At 41.9% G+C, this 19,404-nt stretch overlaps 2 protein-coding genes across 9 annotated transcripts in view; one reads left to right on the top strand and one right to left on the bottom strand.

Annotated features, from left to right (window-relative positions):
• The window catches only part of LOC311224995 (uncharacterized protein), a 53,828-nt gene extending 44,019 nt beyond the window's left edge, over window positions 1-9,809 (bottom strand). For 2 of the 8 annotated variants that reach the window (XM_084310176.1, XM_084310175.1), the window contains exons 1-4: window positions 9,727-9,804; window positions 9,238-9,274; window positions 5,993-6,074; window positions 1,880-2,270 (exon numbers count right to left, since the gene is read on the bottom strand). In XM_084310176.1, the coding sequence (XP_084166302.1) occupies window positions 1,880-2,270; window positions 5,993-6,074; window positions 9,238-9,274; window positions 9,727-9,731 (515 nt within the window). In that variant the 5' untranslated portion in view covers window positions 9,732-9,804. Of the gene's footprint in view, window positions 1-1,879; window positions 2,271-5,992; window positions 6,075-9,237; window positions 9,275-9,726 lie in introns of all 8 variants that reach the window. The other 6 variants (XM_084310180.1, XM_084310182.1, XM_084310181.1 and 3 more) reach the window with 6 other exon arrangements.
• Window positions 9,810-10,815: 1,006 nt separating this feature from the next.
• The window catches only part of efcab7 (EF-hand calcium binding domain 7), a 74,145-nt gene continuing 65,556 nt past the window's right edge, over window positions 10,816-19,404 (top strand). Inside the window, exon 1 of the mRNA XM_084310389.1 lies at window positions 10,816-11,161. Within this exon, the coding sequence (XP_084166515.1) occupies window positions 10,911-11,161 (251 nt within the window). The 5' untranslated portion in view covers window positions 10,816-10,910. The remainder of the gene's footprint in view (window positions 11,162-19,404) is intronic.

Genomic DNA, 19,404 nt, shown 5'->3' with positions numbered 1-19,404 from the left:
CCGATCCCTCAGATCAGCTGACCAGCTGCTATTGGTGGTGCCTAGAACTAGGCTCAAGACTAGGGGAGACAGCCTTCTCCACCGCAGCGCCTAGATTGTGGAACAGCCTCCCACTCAGCGTGCGGGCCGCCTGAATGCCTTCTACAATAGAACTTTGTTTCCGCGTCTCTGATTGGCCAGGTCATTTCTGGTCATGTGACATGTACGCCCAATCGTGGGACCGCAAGTTTCTACACTGGTTAAGCTTAGGCGCTCTTTCGAAGTTGGTTATGGTTAGAGTTTGTCTTAGAGCATGGCGATAGAACGCCTGCCCTGATTCCGACGGTTAAGCTTAGGCACTCTTTCGAAGTTGGTTAAGGTTAGTTTGTCTTAGAGCATTGCGATAGAACGCCAGATAGTTTGCAGGCTGTTAGACCCGGAAATAGGCGCAGAACTTGCTGTCCTACGATTGGCGCACATGTCACATGACCTGGCCAATCAGAGCGCAAAACTCAAATGCGGAAACGAAGTTCTGTTGTAGAAGGCATACACGCGTACGGGCCGCCCAGACCGTGCAGGCTTTTAAATCACTTTTTAAAAACCTACCTGTTCTCCTTGGCCTTCCCCCCCACTTAAATCACCACTAGACCCCTGGCCCTTCTATCCTCTTTGTTTTACGGTGTCCTACCTATTTTTATTACTTTCATTGCTTTACTGTGTTTTTAATTTTATATCTTGCATCGTATTATTTTGTTTTTATCAACCTGCCTGTGAAGCAGCTGCCGCTGCCTGGAAATGTGCTATACAAATAAAATTGACTTGACTTGACATTTGCACTCTAGTTGGAGATGCCAAACTTATTTTTGCTGTACTGTACTTGTGCTGTATGATGACAATACATTTTAATCTAATCATATGACACACACACACTATTTGACAGTTGTTACCCGTTTTTAGTTTGCATTGTTTGTCATATGTTGTGTCATCATATGGCATGTCATGGTTTTAAGGTCAGTATTACTTTATCCTCCTCTTTTAAATCGTTTGCCTTAAAAGAGGAATGTCGCCCATTTTAATAATTCACACGTTCTTCCTGTGCCGCAGGGCAAGGAAACTATAAAAGAAGGAAGGGTCATCACGTCACTGTGTAGCGCGTGTACGCACATTGGTGCGAAGTTGAATGGGATCAGCCATCTCCTCGTTTATGATTATCACCTCAGATGTCAGAATCATCTGCAATGTGTTGGATTGTTAACTAGCTAACATTTGATATATTGGTTGATGTATATTTCCTCAGATAGTTTGTATAATTTTTATTTTAATACACGCTTCATTAGAACTGGCACCAAAGTCTGGCACCAAGCAGAGCATAGAACGCTGGTATTCTGACGTGATGACCCTTCCTTCTTTTATATTTTCCTTGTCCCAGGACAGTTCAGTCAGTATGTTCTTCCTGTGCCCCAGAACCCTCCACTTACTGGGATGTAAAATCTGGGGCTGCCCCAATGAATGGGGCTCCGACTTCATGAGGCTTTGTGATGTTTGTGTGAACTTACACCCAAATGAGGTTTTATATTCTAGCATTGGTAGAAAGTCTGAACCAGAGGTATTCTTAAAACTTGTGATATAAAAGATGCACGATACAGTTTAGAGCCAGACATTAGTTTATCTACTAAAGACATATTTATTATAAACATATTTACCATAGATGTAATTCTTTAAATTCTTATATCCATGTCATCATAAGTCAAAAACCTTTGAGTTTTGAAAGTGTGACTTAAAATCAGTGGTTCTCAACCTTTTTGGTTTGCGACCCCTATAAACACACAGGGACGTCTGTTCGAACACCCCCCACCCCCCCCACATAGACCTGTTCGCTTTCAGACCTGTATGTACTCACTTGTGTCTTGGGTTCTGGCCTGGTGGTGGCTTCTGGCCTGGTGGCTTCTGGCCTGGTGTTGGCTTCAAGCCTGGTGGCTTCTGGTCTAGTGGTGGGTTCTGGCCTGGTGGCTTCTGGCCTGGTGGCTTCTGGCCTGGTGTTTGCTTCAGGCCTGGTGGTGGCTTCTGGCCTGGTGGTGGCTTCTGGCCTGGTGGCATCTGGCCTGGTGGTGGCTTCTGGCCTGGTGGTGGGTTCTGGCCTGGTGGTGGGTTCTGGCCTGGTGGCTTCTGGCCTGGTGGCTTCTGGCCTGGTGGTGGGTTCTGGCCTGGTGGCTTCTGGCCTGGTGGTGGCTTCTGGCCTGGTGGTGGCTTCTGGCCTGGTGGCTTCTGGACGGTGGTTTTGGCTCGTTCTGCTGAATGAGAACAGCGTATCAACGTCAGCGCTGACGGCTGATAACACTTGTGCTCCAACCAGGGAGCTTGTAGTATTAGTTAAAGGGAAAATCCAGCCCAACACAGAAGTTACTTTGCAGGGGACTTCCCCCAAGATTGAGTCGCCACTAAATGGTAAAATAAAAAATCGTATATATCTCTTTTATCCAAAGCACTTTACAATGTCTGCCTCACATTCACGCACCGATGGCAGAGGCAACCATGCTAGGTGCCGACCCGCACATCGGGAGCAATTAGGGGTTAAGTGTCTTGCTCAAGGAAGGCAATAAAAAGTTATAAAACACGATAAAAAGTAACAACTCGAAGATAAGAGAACGATGACAAGACCCAGTGCACAAAACTCGAGGAGAAGTGAGAGAAGAATGACCCCCGACAAAGAAAATACGACGAAAGGAGAGGTACAACACGAGGAGATGACGCAGCAAGTAATACAAGCTAACATAACGTTAGACCACAGCGAGGCCTGGCTGGGGACGGAGCTACAAGCTAACATGGAAGCTAACACGATGAATATGCAAGTTAGCATTCAGATCAGGCTAGAAGCAATGCAGAATGCTAACGATGCTAACATGCAAACCAACACGCAGACTGGACTCGATGCAATACAGAATATTCAGAGGAGCATGGAGGCTAATTCAAAAGAAATAAAACAAACGACCCCCAAAAGAAGGACAAAGAGACGCTGGATACAACCGGACCAACCAGGACTCGGGCGCAGAGGTCGGCCGGACCGTCCGGGATGCGGGCGCGGAGATCGCCCGGACCGGCCGGGGTGCGAGCGCGGGGGCCACACACACCAACCGGGATTCGAGCACCGAGATCAACCGGACCAGCCAGGATTTGAATAACGAGATCTCACACACCAAACAGGACTCGAGCACTGAGGTCACACACGCCGACCAAGATTCAATACCACAGGCATATTATTTGATAGTGAATGGACGTTATGATTCGAGACACACTGCAGATAACACACAGACCACTGGGAATACAGACACGGTAAACACATTAGTTGGGGAATTGGGTCTTGATTCGGGACATATAAAATAAATAACACGTACTAGACTAAACTGAAGACACTAACACACATGACGCACAAATAAGACAACGGGGAACATGGGGAAACACATTCGGAGACCTGACCGGGAGCTCTGGAACTGTACTGACATATGAAAGATAAAAATTCAAATACAATGTTGGACAATAATAGGGACATTGGAGAATCCCCATTGGGGACATCTCCGTCGTTATAGGAGGGGCCCTCTCCAGGAGAGCCTTACCCCTCCAGCCCGCCAAAGGGGGTTAAACAGGGTTAAAAAGAATTACCTGGGAAGTGACAATTGTCTTTAGTCTTCTTTTTTTTTTTTTTTTTTTTAGTTATGTTAGGGTTAGGGTTGGCGCATGGCGGACCAGGATATGGGGGTGTTCAGTTTCTCGGGGAGGGGGGCAGAGGGAGGGGTTTCTCTCAGGGGGTCAGAGCGGTGGAGCTTTGCCCGGTGGGGTCCTGTGTGTTGCGGGGTGGGTGGGCGTGGGGCTCTCGTGACATGGGAAGTAGCAGGCTTGGCTCGGTGGGGGGGGGGGGGGGGGGAGTCCCCTATCCTCTCCTCTACTGGGCCTGGCCCAATTGATTCAAGGGACCCGTGTCGCTGGGGGCCCGGCTCCGCACGCATCGGCCTGGGATATGGGGGACTTCTATGGGCTTAACTCAGGGGGCGGGGGGGGTCAGAGCGGCTGAGCTTTGCCCGGGGGGGTCCTGTGTGTTGGCTCAGGGGGGGGGGGGGGGGGGGGCATCGTTTCCGCGGTTTGGCCCGGGAGAGTGGGGTCTCGTGGGTTGTGGGTTCGTTGTGCGTGGGGTGGGGTGGTTGGTGACATGGGAGGTAGCGGGCTTGGCTCGGTGGGGGGGGGGGGCCTACCCAATCAAATTCAAGGGACCCGTGTCGCTGAGTGCTCAGCCCCGCGTGGGACGGACCTGGGATGCGGGGGAGCCCGGTTTCTGGGGGTGGATGGCGGGTCCCTCTTATAGGGGTCTGGGCGGCTGAACAAGGCCATATTCAAGGGACCCATGTCTGTATGTTGTTAGGTTATGGATGTCACTGTAGATATTGTCTGGTATGTGTTGTATGTCTATTTTCCAGGATTCCCAGGCCGTGAAGGAACCCTGCTCAGATAAAGGTCTTGGAGGTATTGGCTGCTCGATTGAGGCAAAAATCATAATCACGATTATTTCGATTGATATTTGATTTGAAGTCTTTATTTCGAACATGCAATGAATACAAACAAACAATAACAAAAAGCAAAACAACTCAATCTGCATGTTCGAAAAGGAGTAGGAAGAAGTATACACTTATTTAATCCTACCCCTTTTCCATTACTCAAATGTGTACTATTTTAAACATAAAAAAGAAAAGAAAGAAAAAGAAAAAAAAAATATATATATATATATATGCAAAACAAAAAACAAAAACTATATATGTATAAAATAAAATAAAATAGAAAACAAAATAAAAATGTAAACACCCGTAAATATCAAGTCCCTTCCTCATCCCTGTACCTTGTGAACATAATTTCCTTATACATCAGTTTGAATTGTCTCATGTTTGGACATTGCTTTAGCACCACATTTAGACTGTTCCACAGTTTCACTCCACATATCGAGATGCAGTGTTTTCTCATGGTAGTGCGTACGTTTAGCACCTTTAAATTGTGTTCTCCCCTCAGATTATAACCCCCCTCCCTATCAAAGAACAATTCTTGAATGTTTCTTGGAAGTGCATGACTTTTTGCTTTATACATTAATTGTGCCGTTTTAAATTCCACAAGATCATTTAACTTCAATGTCTTTGACTCCACAAACAATATGTTAGTGTGATCACGATAACCTGCAATGTGAACTATCCTTATGGCCCTTTTTTGGAGTATAAAAAGTGGTTGTAGTGTAGACTTATAATTGTTTCCCCAGACTTCACAGTAATTTAAATATGGTAAAACTAGTAAACAGTAGAGAATGTAGAGTGATTTTCTATCCAGAATGTGCTTTACTTTACTCATGAGTCATGACTGAAATGCTTTGTGAGAGTTTAGATTGGACATGTTTTATGTGAGGTTTCCAACAGATTTTATGGTCTATTATTACACCTAGGAATTTATTTTCATAAACTCTTTCAATAATCACATCATTTATTTTAACTTGTACCCGAGTATCCAATCTACAGTTTCCAAACAACATAATTTTAGTTTTGCTCAAGTTCAATGATAATTTGTTTCTATCAAACCATTCCTTCAATTTCTTCATTTCAGATGTGATGACCTCTAAAAGCTGCTGAAATCACGATTATTAAAACATGATCACTCGTTGATTTGAGAACATCAAGTTACCAAAGACATTTCAAAATAGCAGGATAAACGTGCCATGGCTCCTCCCTCTCAACACCAGCTGGAACTACTGTTTGGGATTGGGGGGAGCGAGGGGCGGAGCGCACCACTGTGAAGGAAGGGTGTGCTGCATTTACAACACAAGACTAAATGAGAGCAACACGTCATGCGGCACAATACTTGTTTTATCTTGATTATTTTGTTTTCATGATCATGGGAAGACAACATCATGATTGAAATTGAAACTGGATTAATCGCCCGGCTCTACTTGGGAGGGATCCATATGTTATGTTCCAGAGATGTACCTCACCTTGAGGGAGCCGAGCAGTGCCAGTCATGGGAGAGTAGCTGCCGTCAGCTGCTACTGCTGCTTTCTTAAAAGGCGTGTTCTGCTTAAGGAAACACAAGACAAGGTTACAATCATTAGCTGAAACCACCACAGTTAGGACAGCTGAAACCATCCCAGTCAGGACAGCTGAAACCATCACAGTCAGGACAGCTGAAACCACCACAGTCAGGACAGCTAAAACCATCAGTCAGGACAGCTGAAACCATCCCAGTCAGGACAGTTGAAACCATCACAGTCAGGACAGCTGAAACCATCACAGTCAGGACAGCTGAAACCATCCCAGTCAGGACAGTTGAAACCATCACAGTCAGGACAGCTGAAACCATCACAGTCAGGACAGCTGAAACCATCACAGTCAGGACAGCTAAAACCACCACAGTCAGATGATAAAGAACCTACGTGGAACTATAAATGCTCAAACCCCCACAACCACTGCAGATAAAGGACCTACGTGGAAGTGTGTTTTGGCATGCAGTGCACTGAATACTTCAATACTTTTACTTGAGAAGGGTTGTGAAGATTACTCTCAAAATGTCACGCGTTACAGATAGCTGCCAACTGTTTTTAATCAGTAACATAATTTATTGGATTAATGTTACACCAACAAGTTACATCTGATGCAGGGCTGTACAGTGCGACATATATGTTGCATGTGCTATGAAAAAATCAGTCTGTGCGATGAATGAATTTACTGCGTAGTACCCATGCGATAGCCTGACAGCCTGTGTGTGGACAAATGTTTGCGTGTGAAGTGAATCGATGGGCCTGGGCCACGCTATTCTACTTGGTAGTTGTAGTCTATTGTGCGATTATAGACCATGTCCCCGCCTGCGTGGATACATCCAACACCAAATCCCATAATTCCTGGCAACAATCAAAACGAAACTCCATGAAGTGAAGATGAAAGTGGCCTATTTCAGCGCGAAAGAAAAACGACCTTTCAATAAGTTTAAGCCGCTAATTTTGCTCTGCAAGAAGAACGGAGCGGATATCAGTCCATCTTATGACAACCAAGTCCGATGTGGAGAGATGATAGAGACCATAGCCGATGAAATTAAGTCGGACCTGGCAGTGATGATTGGCGGGGACACGGACACTTCTAACAAATAATGTGAAATGGTCTACATTCGAATCATTATAATTTATAATCGGCTTGTTCGTTGTCCTTCCATTTATAATTTATTCATAAATGGAAAGCCAACGAACAAGCTGATCGGGCAACAGGAACTAGAGCACAGCCATGCATTAGGTGAGGACGTTTTTCAATACTTAAGGAAAACTCCAACATTTTGGGAAATTCGCTTATTTGCCATCTACCCTGGAGTTAGACAAGAAGATACATACCTTTTTCTTCTCTGTGCATGCAGTAGGAGTAGGAAGACATTGGGAACTAGGCTAATGGAGGAACCTACTTCCAGTGACTGACGCTAAGCTAGGCTAACGGTGCGCGTCTTCCTACTCCTACTGCATGCACAGAGAAGAAAAGGGTATGCATCTTAACACTCCAACATTTTGGGAACCCTGGAGTTAGACAAGAAGATGCATACCTTTTTCTTCTCTGTGCATGCAGTAGGAGTAGGAAGACGTTTGGAACTAGGCTAATGGAGGAACCTACTTCCAGTGACTGATGCTAAGCTAGGCTAACGGTGCGTGTCTTCCTAATCCTACTGCATGCACAGAGAAGAAAAAGGGTATGTATCTTCTTGTCTAACTCCAGGGTAGATGCTAAATAAGCTAATTTCCCAAAATGTTGGAGTTTTCCTTTAAATAGTGGCTACTTAAATGTCCCTCCAGGGACCAATAAAGTATCAACGTATTCTATCTAATAACGAGACAATATGCAAATAAGGTGATACAAATAATTGTCATGGTTCCCCATATATGAAAGTGGCTTGCAACTTAGTGCTGGTAAAATCACAGTTTATTTCTCATTTTACATTCCTCTTCTATAAACAATCAAAGTCCCACTGTAAGAGCTATGGTCTCATACGGGTCCATTAAACCTTTTTGGTTAGCGTCTTTCCTTCGAGCTAAGTTGAACTGAACATTACACTGTCAAAAGTGCAAACCTAAACACGGTTGCGTTGCAACACACGGCGACACGGTTTTCAAAATAAAGGTCACATACACATACCGTAGTAGGCCTCTATCAATTCTTAGAATAAAAGTCCCGGATATACATAAACATTAATTGGCATAGATCTCTATAAACCGCCCAACACATTGATCACTTTAGGCACACACTGAAACCAGTAACATCACAAATATGAAGCAGGTAATTACCCATAAAAATAATAAACCTTTCATGGGGTTATTTACAATAATAATAAGTTATTTATAAAGCACTTTTCATTGTGAAACAAAGGTATGCAGAGTTCCTTGCTTGTACTCCTGATTAATGCAATGGTGTGTGTGAGTGATGATCTCATACAAGGAGTAACACACACACACACACACACACACACACACACACACACACACACACACACACACACACACACACACACACACACACACACACACACACACACACACACACACACACACACACACACACACACACACACACACACACACACACACACACACACACACACACACACACACACACACACACACACACACACACACACACACACACACACACACACACACACACACACACACACACACACACACACACACACACACACACACACACACACACACACACACACACACACTTTTGTTCCATTAGTGATTTACACACTTTCTCAATAAAAAAAACATTGTATGACAAATTTCAACAAACTTGCACTGCTAATTTGTATACAGTTGTCCCTGCAATTTACCATTATGGGCAAATAAAGAGAAAATGTTTGTCTGAAAACATTTCTTGTTAAGGTTTGGATTTTGTGTGCCCTGTATGCAAGATTTGTGTCCTTTGCCAGTCACATACCTATTTAAGTGATGAACTGCACTACGGTGGATGTTTTTAGAGATTTTAGATACGTTTTATACTCGTGCTACACGATTTTGGCCTGTGCTATAAAACGATCAACCTCTGTAGCACCAGTGCTATGTGCAAAAAAAGTTAACGTACAGCCCTGATCTGATGAGTTTCAATTACTTTTAGATTACTTTTCCTCCATACTGTGTGTGTGTGTGTGTGTGTGTGTGTGTGTGTGTGTGTGTGTGTGTGTGTGTGTGTGGAGTGGACTACTCACTGATTGGGTTTTATCCATACGAAGAGTTCTTTTGACGCTGTTAAGAAGCAGTGAGTCAGTAATCAGTATTATGAACTGTCCATTAATGTTACCTTAGTCAAAGTAAAGACACAACGGTCATTCATTTAAACATGAAAAAAACACTCATCATCATCTAAAAACACACACTCGTCATCAAGTCATTATCAGTCCCTATGTCAACATATCAAGTCATTATCAGTCCCTATGTCAACATATCAAGTCATTATCAGTCCCTATGTCAACATATCAAGTAATTATAAATTATGTCTAACCCAAACCCTAAAAAAATAAATACCCGGATGTGCCGGTCAGACGTATAGGCTGGGTTGAGAGACGTAGGCAAACTGTCTACGCTCTTTCTGACACGTTGTGTTTTATAGAAAGGGTACTTAACATTAGTTATAACCCCAAATTGTAGTAACAACTTCCAAAAACTCAACATATTATGTAGTAGATATAGCATCTTACGGCATTCTCCTGATGTTTCTTCAGACCGGCTGCTAACCGTCGTGTTGTTTAGAAACTGGCGCGTGTGTCACGCTCAATATGTCCCCATACAACACAAACCGCCTCACACTCTAGTTCCCCTCTGTTATAAATGATTCCGTATGGGGGGGGGGGGGGCTGTACAACTCTGTACAGTACACAATTTACTGAAACAAATTTTGTTTGTATCCCGTTGCTTATGAATGAATAAATGAATGAATGAATGAATGAATGAATGAATGAATGAATGAATGGATGAAGGATTGCACTACAACTCGTACACCTTACTGTAAATTGTACCTAAAATTGTACCTCATCCCATTTCTGCTTTGCACTAGATAGTACTGTACATTAGTACACTGCATAGTATTGTGTATTGTATATTATATGGTAACTCAGAACATTGTACATATGTCTATACCGAACACTGTGACCTCATTTTCTTCTTCTAAATTCATGCTATATTATGTTATTATGTTATTTGATACTATCTTGTCTAGCACAGTCTCTGGAGCGTAACAGTAAGAAGCATTTTGTATGAAAGTATTCTGTACTTCTGTATGACAACTATTAAAGAACTTGAACTTGAACTTGAATGAATGAATGAATGAATGAATGAATGGTTTATTTTCTGTCTTTGTTTACAGATAAATCAAAAACACACATGTGTCGACTTTCAAAAGGAAAAGAAAAAAATCACAAATGTACATTTATTCAAAGTAAGCTCACACACAAAATCCAAACTCAATGACCGAAAAAAGGAATAGGCTGAAGCACATGCTTATTTTTGCCTATCCTTTACAATTCTTAAAAACTAAATATACTTTAATATAAGGGCGTTTTCACACCTGTTTGCTTTGTTCCGATTCAGGGAGACACAGGGACTATAATGATACATACAATGTTGCACTTGTCCCTTAGTTCGTTTGTGTAGTTTGTTTGTGTTCACACGGCTGTGTTAACAGCGGACCAAAACAAACGCACGCGCGGGAAAACTGTCACTCATTGGTCAGATTTTGGGGTGTGCCCCCCCCCCCCCTAACCCTGAATCTAACTCGAGCCTGACTATTACTGATGACCGCGGGCATTCTTTTTTACAGTTGACAGTCTTCTCTTGGATTTTTCTTAACTCGAAAATACAGAATACACTAATCAGATCATCGAAAATGGAGCATCAGCAGCGTGTTTGGTTGCTTGTTTTTATTGGCATGCTCTGGATGATAGACTACTGTTCAGTCTGTGAAGAAAACATTCAATTTCAGCGAGCATCAAGGCTACGACTCGAAACTAATGTAATGATGCATATGCTAAGAAGACGTGCTGCCTCACGTCGACACCGTAGAAGACGCGCTCTGATGGACGCATATGACATATTCAACCAACGATTTCTCTTCCAAAGACGCATCACCAGCACCAGGTAAGCTATTTTTCATAAGCCATCGGACAATTCTAAATAAGTTATAACGTTAGCCTAACGTTAGCATACGTGTGTGTCTTCCTTTGATCATGTCGTGTTTTTTGTTATTCATTTTTTTGACGTCATACAGAAACAAGCCGTACTGTATTGTACCCATTCTGCAATCTAATAAAGTTATCAATCAATCAGTTGCCCCCCAACTCCCTGCTATATAAATAAACGTACCGTGCCTGCTTAGCCCAATCTTCACTTTTCATGAAGTATTGATTGAAAACTGTATTACCAGATTGCAGAATGGGTACAATGTAGTACAGCTCAATACACACAATGCAGACCAGAGAAAGACTTTCGTCTTGTTTACATCAGGGTCCCCCATTTTCAATTCATCAGGACATACATGACATACAGATAGACAGTACTGCTACATCTATACATTTATGACATACCAGATTTACAAATACAGTAGTTTGTGATACAAAAGGGTCTAAAAAAGAGGGTATATACATTTGACGTAGAAACTGTACATTGGAGGAGGTTGGGTATGGTGGGGTGAGGGGGGACTGTACATTTTAAGTGGGGGGGGGGGTAGGAGGGGTGGGTGGGGGACACTGTACAACTGTACAAGCAAAACTGTACATTGGAATATTGACAACCATACTTGGTAATTTACTGTACATTGGAGGGGGTTGGGTTAGGACATTTACAGGGGCCAGTTTCGAAGGTAGGTGTTCTTTGAGAGTGGTTTTGAAAGTGGGTAGTGATTCACATTCCTTTACAGCTTTGGGTAGGGCGTTCCACATTGATGTGGCATAATTGCAAAACGTGTTTAGTCCCCTGTTTGAGCCGAATCTGGGTTTAACATGATTTGTGGAGCTCGATCTGGTGTTGTGATCGTGGTATTCACTAACCTTTGGGAAATATTTTGACATGTACATGGGTACCTTGGTCGTGTAGTGTATCTTGTAGACCAGGCCCATTGCAAGTTGCTGTGCTCTGTCGTCTACTCTAAGCCATCCTAGTGAAACCGGTCTCATTTGACATGCCCTGAGTGGGAGTCGAACCCCGGTCAACCGCACCGCGGGCGACATCGCAGACCACTATACCAAGAGGTGAATTCACTTCTAAGTAATGGGTCTGGATGCCTTTTTAAGGGGAGTGAGTTTACTTGCAGTACCGCTATGTGCCACAGTCACTTCACAACACATGAAGTCCATCGTGACTGTGGATATACTCACGGACCTCCGTTATAGGTTGTCATAGTGGGCAGGTGTGAGGTGGGTTCTAGGAGTAAGGTCAAGCAGTAGTCTGACCAGTTTGTTTTGAGATGTTTGTAATTTTGTTTTTAGCGCCTTTGAGGTGCTTTGGTACCATGAGGTGCAAGCATAGTTGTAGTACCCTTAAATTAGTGCTCCTGCCAGAGTCTTCAGGGTATTCTTGTTTACTAGCGAGGAGATCCGGTACAAGAATCGAGTTCGTTGGTTGACTTTTTTTATTACCTTGGATGCCATTTTGTCACAGGAAAGATTTGCCTCTAGGATGGAACCTGGGTATGTAATTTCATCTTTCCTTGTGACAATATTGTCACCCACTGTAACTGAGAAGCCGTCGGTCTTGCTGAGTTTGTTATTTGATCCGAAGAGAATGGACTCTGTTTTACCCAGGTGTAATGATAGTTTGTTATCAGCGAGCCAGGTGCAGATTCTGCCGAGTTCTGAGCTGAGGGTTTTTTCAACCTGTAACTTGTTCTTGTCAGAGACCAGCAGGGATGAGTCGTCTGCGAACAAGAACAAGTTGCAGTCACAAGCTGACAACATGTCATTTGCATAAATTAGGAACAGTAGCGGTCCTAGTATGCTTCATTGTGGAACACCACAGCTCACAATAAAGTTGCAATATATAATCTAATAATACAATATTATCACGGTTGTGTTTGGAACCCAATATAGAGAGATAGAGAGAGAGGAAGGAAGCACTGCCTGGCAGGAACCATGACACTAATATATAATCTAAATGCTAAAATGCTATTATATTATAAGTAACACATACTTTAATCAAAGATGGAGAAACGCAATTACAAGGTAAGATTTATTATATGGCAGTGTATTATTATTATATAATTATTAGGAAAAAAATATTTTTAGCTAAATTGACAAGTACTCTACTTCAGATTTATGATAACCTTTTAAGAATGTGGAGATGTATAGATATATAGTATAATAGATATATATAGAGTCTCAGATCCACCTCCAAAAGAACTCTGAACAGCTACTTCCACCAGGCCAATAGGCTATACTGACTGAGAGACTCTGAACCATCATGGTCACGCAGTGGCGTCGCGTGGGTAAAATAACAGGGGAAGCCAAAAAAAAAGTATTAAAAAAAAAATTATTCAATATTTTTATTAATTTTTTTTTTTTTTTTTTTTTTTAAAGTCAAGCAGTCACCATGTACACTACAGTATGGCTCGGCGGTCAGTCAAACGTTATTTTTATTTATTTAACAGATTGCAGAATGGGTACAATACAGTACGGCTCAATACACATTTACGATGAATTGAAAATGGGGGACCCTGATGTAAACAAGACGAAAGTCTTTCTCTGGTCTGCATCCCCTTAACAATTGTATGTATTGAGCTGTACTGTACTGTACCCATTCTGCAATCTGTTAATAAAGTTTTCATTCATTCATTCATTCACACACACTTGTATAAGGGGATGCAGACCAGAGAAAGACGTTTGTCTTGTTTACATCAGGGTCATTAATACTGCTGGAGCATTGGTTAATTTTTGGTCCGATTTTTCCTTGCGCGATTTTGCGCGCCGCGTGGGAGCAAATTCGAGACACATATTCGGTTGCAAAAAGGTGTCCCACGGTCTCCTCTATGGCCGTGAATATTTTCACGCGGATCGGAATCACGGCGTGCCCGTGGGACACTTTTCCGTTTCGGCGAGTTTATTCCACGCTTTCTGTTTTCCTTTTCTAAGCATTTTAGGGGCTACATGTGAATCAGTAAAAGTTGCGGGACGCCCAGATGTTTCCACGATAGAAAGCTCGCGTGGATCCCATAATAGGCTCACTTAATACAGCGTTTTTAAAATCACGCAACATTTTCAGGGTCGCGAGCCGACCTTTTCCCCTCGTTTTCGATGATGGAAGTGATTTAGGAAAAGCTTCGGCACGCCGAGAGGTCCCCGTGGATTTAATCTCGCGAGGATCGGGGCAATATTCGGCCCGTGGGAACAGTTACGGGTTAATACAATGTTCAGAGTGCAGAGGGGAAAATATGGCACCTGCCCCGCCTCCAGGTGGAATATTATGCTGAACGTCTTCCTCCCAGCTCCGTTTTAAACTTTTAGGGTGTGGCCCAGTGGCAGTCAGCTCGAATCTGATTGGCTAGGATCGGATTTGGAGTTTGGACTCACTCTATAATGCTGGAAGCCTGGAGAAAGAGACCTACCCACTGCTTCTCTCCTATACTAGCTGCAGTAGTGAGCACAGTCTGACAGTGTGTTAGAGGGAGTGAGAAGGAGAAGAGGGAGACATAAAAAAAAAAAAAAAAAAACACAGATGCACAGATGAAAATGAATGTAAACTATATTAAAAAAAAAATATTTTAATTTTTTTTTTTTCATATTTCATATTTCATAATTTGATATGAAATTTATAGGGAGGCATGGCTTCCGTTGGCTTCCACAAGGATTCGCCACTGTGGTCACGTACAAAATGTCTTGTTAAAGTAATATTGTATAGTATAGGATTGTTTTAAGTATATTTGTTGTATTGCAATGTATTGTATTTGTATGTATATAATGTATTTTATGTATATAATGTATATAATTTATTTAATGTATGTGCACACTAACACTACTACGGTTGAGGAGCCAAGGAAAACAAGAATCTCACGTTTTCGGAATGTATATACATTCTAAAAGCTGTGACAATAAACTAGGGCTGGGCGATATGGCCTAAATATGATATCACGATATTTTCTGACCTTTCGGCGATACACGATACACATCACGATGTTTTTATTTTTTTCCCCAAACAATTCATTATGAGGCTTACCAAGACAGTATTTGAGTTTGCAAGCTAACATTAAAGACTAAATAAAATACCCATGCATTTAGCATTTTTATATTATATATTAGATTTAGATTATTGGATTATTAGATTATATATTGCATATATTTAGCAATGAGATATTATATGATTTAGATATGAAATATGTACCGGATCTCCTCTCTGGTAAACAAGAATACCCTGAAGACTCTGGCAGGAGCACTCATTCAGGGGTACTACGACTATGCTTGCACCTCATGGTACCAAAGCACCTCAAAGGCGCTAAAAACAAAATTACAAACATCTCAAAACAAACTGGTCAGACTACTGCTTGACCTTACTCCTAGAACCCACCTCACCCCTGCCCACTTTGACAACCTAGGATGGCTTAGAGTAGATGACAGAGTACAGCAACTTGCAATGGGCCTGGTCTACAAGATACACTACACGACCAAGGTACCCATGTACATGGCAAAATACTTCCCAAAGGTCAGTGAATACCACGATCACAACACCAGAGGGAGCTCCACAAATCATGTTAAACCCAGATTCGGCTCAAATAAGGGACTAAACACGTTTCGCAATTATGCCACATCAATGTGGAACGCCCTACCCAAAGCTGTAAAGGAATGTGGATCACTACCCACTTTCAAAACCTCTCTCAAGAGACACCTACGGGAGACTGCAATTCAACACTGGCCCCTGTAAATATCCGAACCCAACCCCCTCCAATGTACAGTAATTTACCTAGTATGGTTTTGTCAATAGTCCAATGTACAATTTTGTTTGTTTGTACAGAGTCTCCCCCCCCTCAATGTACAGTTTTGCTTGTCTATACAGTGTGCCCCCCCCCCCCCCAACCACCTCCAATGTAAATTACCCAGTATGGTTGTCAATATCCCAGTGTACCCAACCCCCCCCCACCCAACCTCCTCCAATGTACAGTTTCTACGTCAAATGTATATACTCCCTTTTCTTGACTCCTTCTGTATCACAAACAGTACTGTATTTGCAAATCTGGTATGTCATAAATGTATAGATGTAGCAGTACTGACTATCTGTATGTCATGTATGTCATATATGTCCTGATGAATTGAAAATGGGGGACCCTGGTGGAAACAAGACGAAAGTCTTTCTCTGGTCTGCATCCCCTTAACAATTGTGTGTATTGAGCTGTACTGTATTGTACCCATTCTGCAATCTGTTAATAAAGTTTTCAATCAATTCAATCAATCAATCAATTAATTGAAAATGGGGGACCCTGATGTAAACAAGACGAAAGACTTTCTCTGGTCTGCATCCCCTTAACAATTGTATGTATTGAGCTGTACTGTACCCATTCTGCAATATGTTAATAAAGTTTTAAATCAATCAATCAATAAATAAATAGCATTTTAGCATTTTTATGAAACTACTGTATATTTGTATGTCTCTAAATGTTTTGATGCATTGAAAATGGAGGACCCTTATGTAAAAAAGCCGAAAGTCTTTTTCTGGTCTTCATCCCCCAGTCCACTGTTGTTGTATTGAGCTGTACTGTATTGTACCCATTCTGCAATCGTTAATAACGTTCTCATTCATTCGATCATTCAGCCGGCAACAGCATAATTTTGATTGACAGTCGAGTCTGCCAATTACGTCACACCGATTGAACCCGCCCTGCTGTTCTTAGCACCAATCGGCAAGCTCTATGCGTTTTTTACTTCCGCAATTGATTTTGACGAGAGCTGAGCTCAGCTCAACGACAACAACAGCTCCCTGCGGCAGACGAGTGATTACCAGCGCACCGCAGCATGACTAAACAAGCCATAATGATTTTATTGCAACGAATGTTATAATAAAAGCCTTTCCATACATCCGTCTGATTGAAAACTTTATTAACAGACCGCAGAATGGGCATGCACAACTCCGCACGGGCTGAGATATGAACAGTAACGCTTGCTATCTATGTCGTCATCGGACGTTGCTATGTTTGGGTAAATACGCTAATGTTATTGAACGTGTAACTAACTATATAACGTTAATGCCACAAAACGAATGCCTTTGTTAATAATAATTAGTAACTTTGATGAAGTAGTGTGTGTGGGGGCGGCGTTGTTCAAAAGTTTGAACGGGTGTGGACCAGATTGACGCGACACAATCCTCTTGGGCAAAACATCACGATATCCACAATACGTTAAAAAAGTGTATCGTTAATGAACTGTACCCGATATTTATATAATATCGTCATATCGCCCAGCCCTACAATAAACCTATCTATCCATCTATGTCCCGACCCTTTCTCAACCTCAGTTTGATCTGTGGTGATGAGCGACCAATTTCTTGTGCGCAACAGAAATATTACTTGTCCTATTATTGTCCCTTATTTGAAGAGATTAGTGCACAAGTGCGGTACTGGCCTAACAGAAATTATGTTTGTGCTTTCTTCTAGATAACGCCATTCAACCATCATTTGACCATGGGACTGGTTCTCGGCAATGAAGAATGAAAATAAAAAATGTTTTACAAATAGCTGAAAACACTGGTGTCGACTGATTTCTTCTGCAGTTTATTATTGCATTTACATGTTGAAATAACTATCGCTTAGATCAATAACACTTGTGTTACCTAAAAGCTGTAAATAGTTATGTAATGCCATTAGATTTGAAACACATTTTAGCATTACAACCCAATAACTGAACTATGCTGGGTGTCACGGAAGGGAACCTGTCTCTGGAAGGGGTTGGAAGACCAACACTTGGCCTGGACCCTTCAGGTGCAGATCCGTGAGTGAGCACCCGGCTCTTTGTCAGCTCGTCTGAAACGGGGTCTTTTCTTTTTGTTAACATTAACGGGTTAAGCTGGGACTGTTTATGCATGGAAAACAGGGTCAGCTGGTGTATTAATGTGATTGATTGAAAATGTTATTAACAGATTGCAGAATGGGTACAATACAGTACGGCTCAATACACACAATTCAGGGTCCCCCATTTTCAATTCATAATGACATTTATGACATACACAACATACAGATATATATCATGACATTTATGACATAGATATACAGTAGTTACATTTGACATACAAGATATGCAAATATACAGTACTGTTAACGTTATAGGAATTCACAAATGCTATTAGAATAATGAATCATATATATAATACTGAACCATATATATAGCATAATATATATAGATATACATATTTTATTCTATTTAAATTGTTACTTCTCCACTGTACTATAATTATGTGACCTGTACCTGTAGTATGTCTTCTACTACCTGGCTGTACCTCCCCTCCCCCATACTGCTATGATACCGAATTTCCCCAAGGGGATCAATAAAGGAATTTCTTATTTTATACAGGGAAATGACAATCGGAGCCTGCTTGCAATTATCTCACCTTATCAGTTTGGCCACCGCTGTCGCTCCGTGCTATGTTTCGGGAACAAATCAAATGTGCGGGTCCCCTTCTCAGACCTGTGATTGCATTCAGGGGCAAAGCACTGCACCATACTGGCTAGCAAGCTAGCTAAGTTAAGTTAGCTACTAACGTTGCGTAAAAAACAATAACGTTATCAACTATATACACCAGGGGTTCCCAAACTTTTTCAGCTCGAGACCCAAAAGAGAAATTTGGTGTTTCCCCAGGACCCAAACTTACAAAAATACATCATGAATTGCCATAACATACATTTATAAACTACTGATAAAGAACACAACAAACCATGAATTTCAAATGTATATGACATGTATTTATTTAATTATAAAAGTACATCACAGCAATAATCAGAGTGTAATGTTAAGTTGCTCACCACCTCATAACATACAATTTTGTAACACTTTTAAATTAACAAACATGTTCTACTCTCCTTTCCATTTCTTACCCCCTCCCTCCGTCACTCAACCTTAAACCCCAACATTGAGCAACATTCTGATTAATTTGTACTGACTTATTTAAAAATTCTACTGACCTGACATCATGCTAGAAGGGGTATAATATTTCATCTATGGCACAATGAAATCTAATGAGAGGTATGTGGCTGGTTGAAGTTTTCAACCAGCAGATCTATTCTGGGCTTGGTTTTTGAAAGTGCTATTATGAGGTCATGCTGAGCATTTAGTCTGTTTCTGTATTTGTTTTTCAGGTATGCTAGAGTAGAAAACCCAGATATGTGGTGCCAAACTGACTCAACACATCTACAG

The sequence above is a fragment of the Notolepis coatsorum genome (assembly GCF_963971535.1).
Source record: "Notolepis coatsorum genome assembly, chromosome: 3".
Lineage (NCBI taxonomy): Eukaryota > Metazoa > Chordata > Actinopteri > Aulopiformes > Paralepididae > Notolepis > Notolepis coatsorum.
Note: the sequence above shows the minus strand (reverse complement) of the source record. Positions and strands in the feature narration are given on the sequence as shown.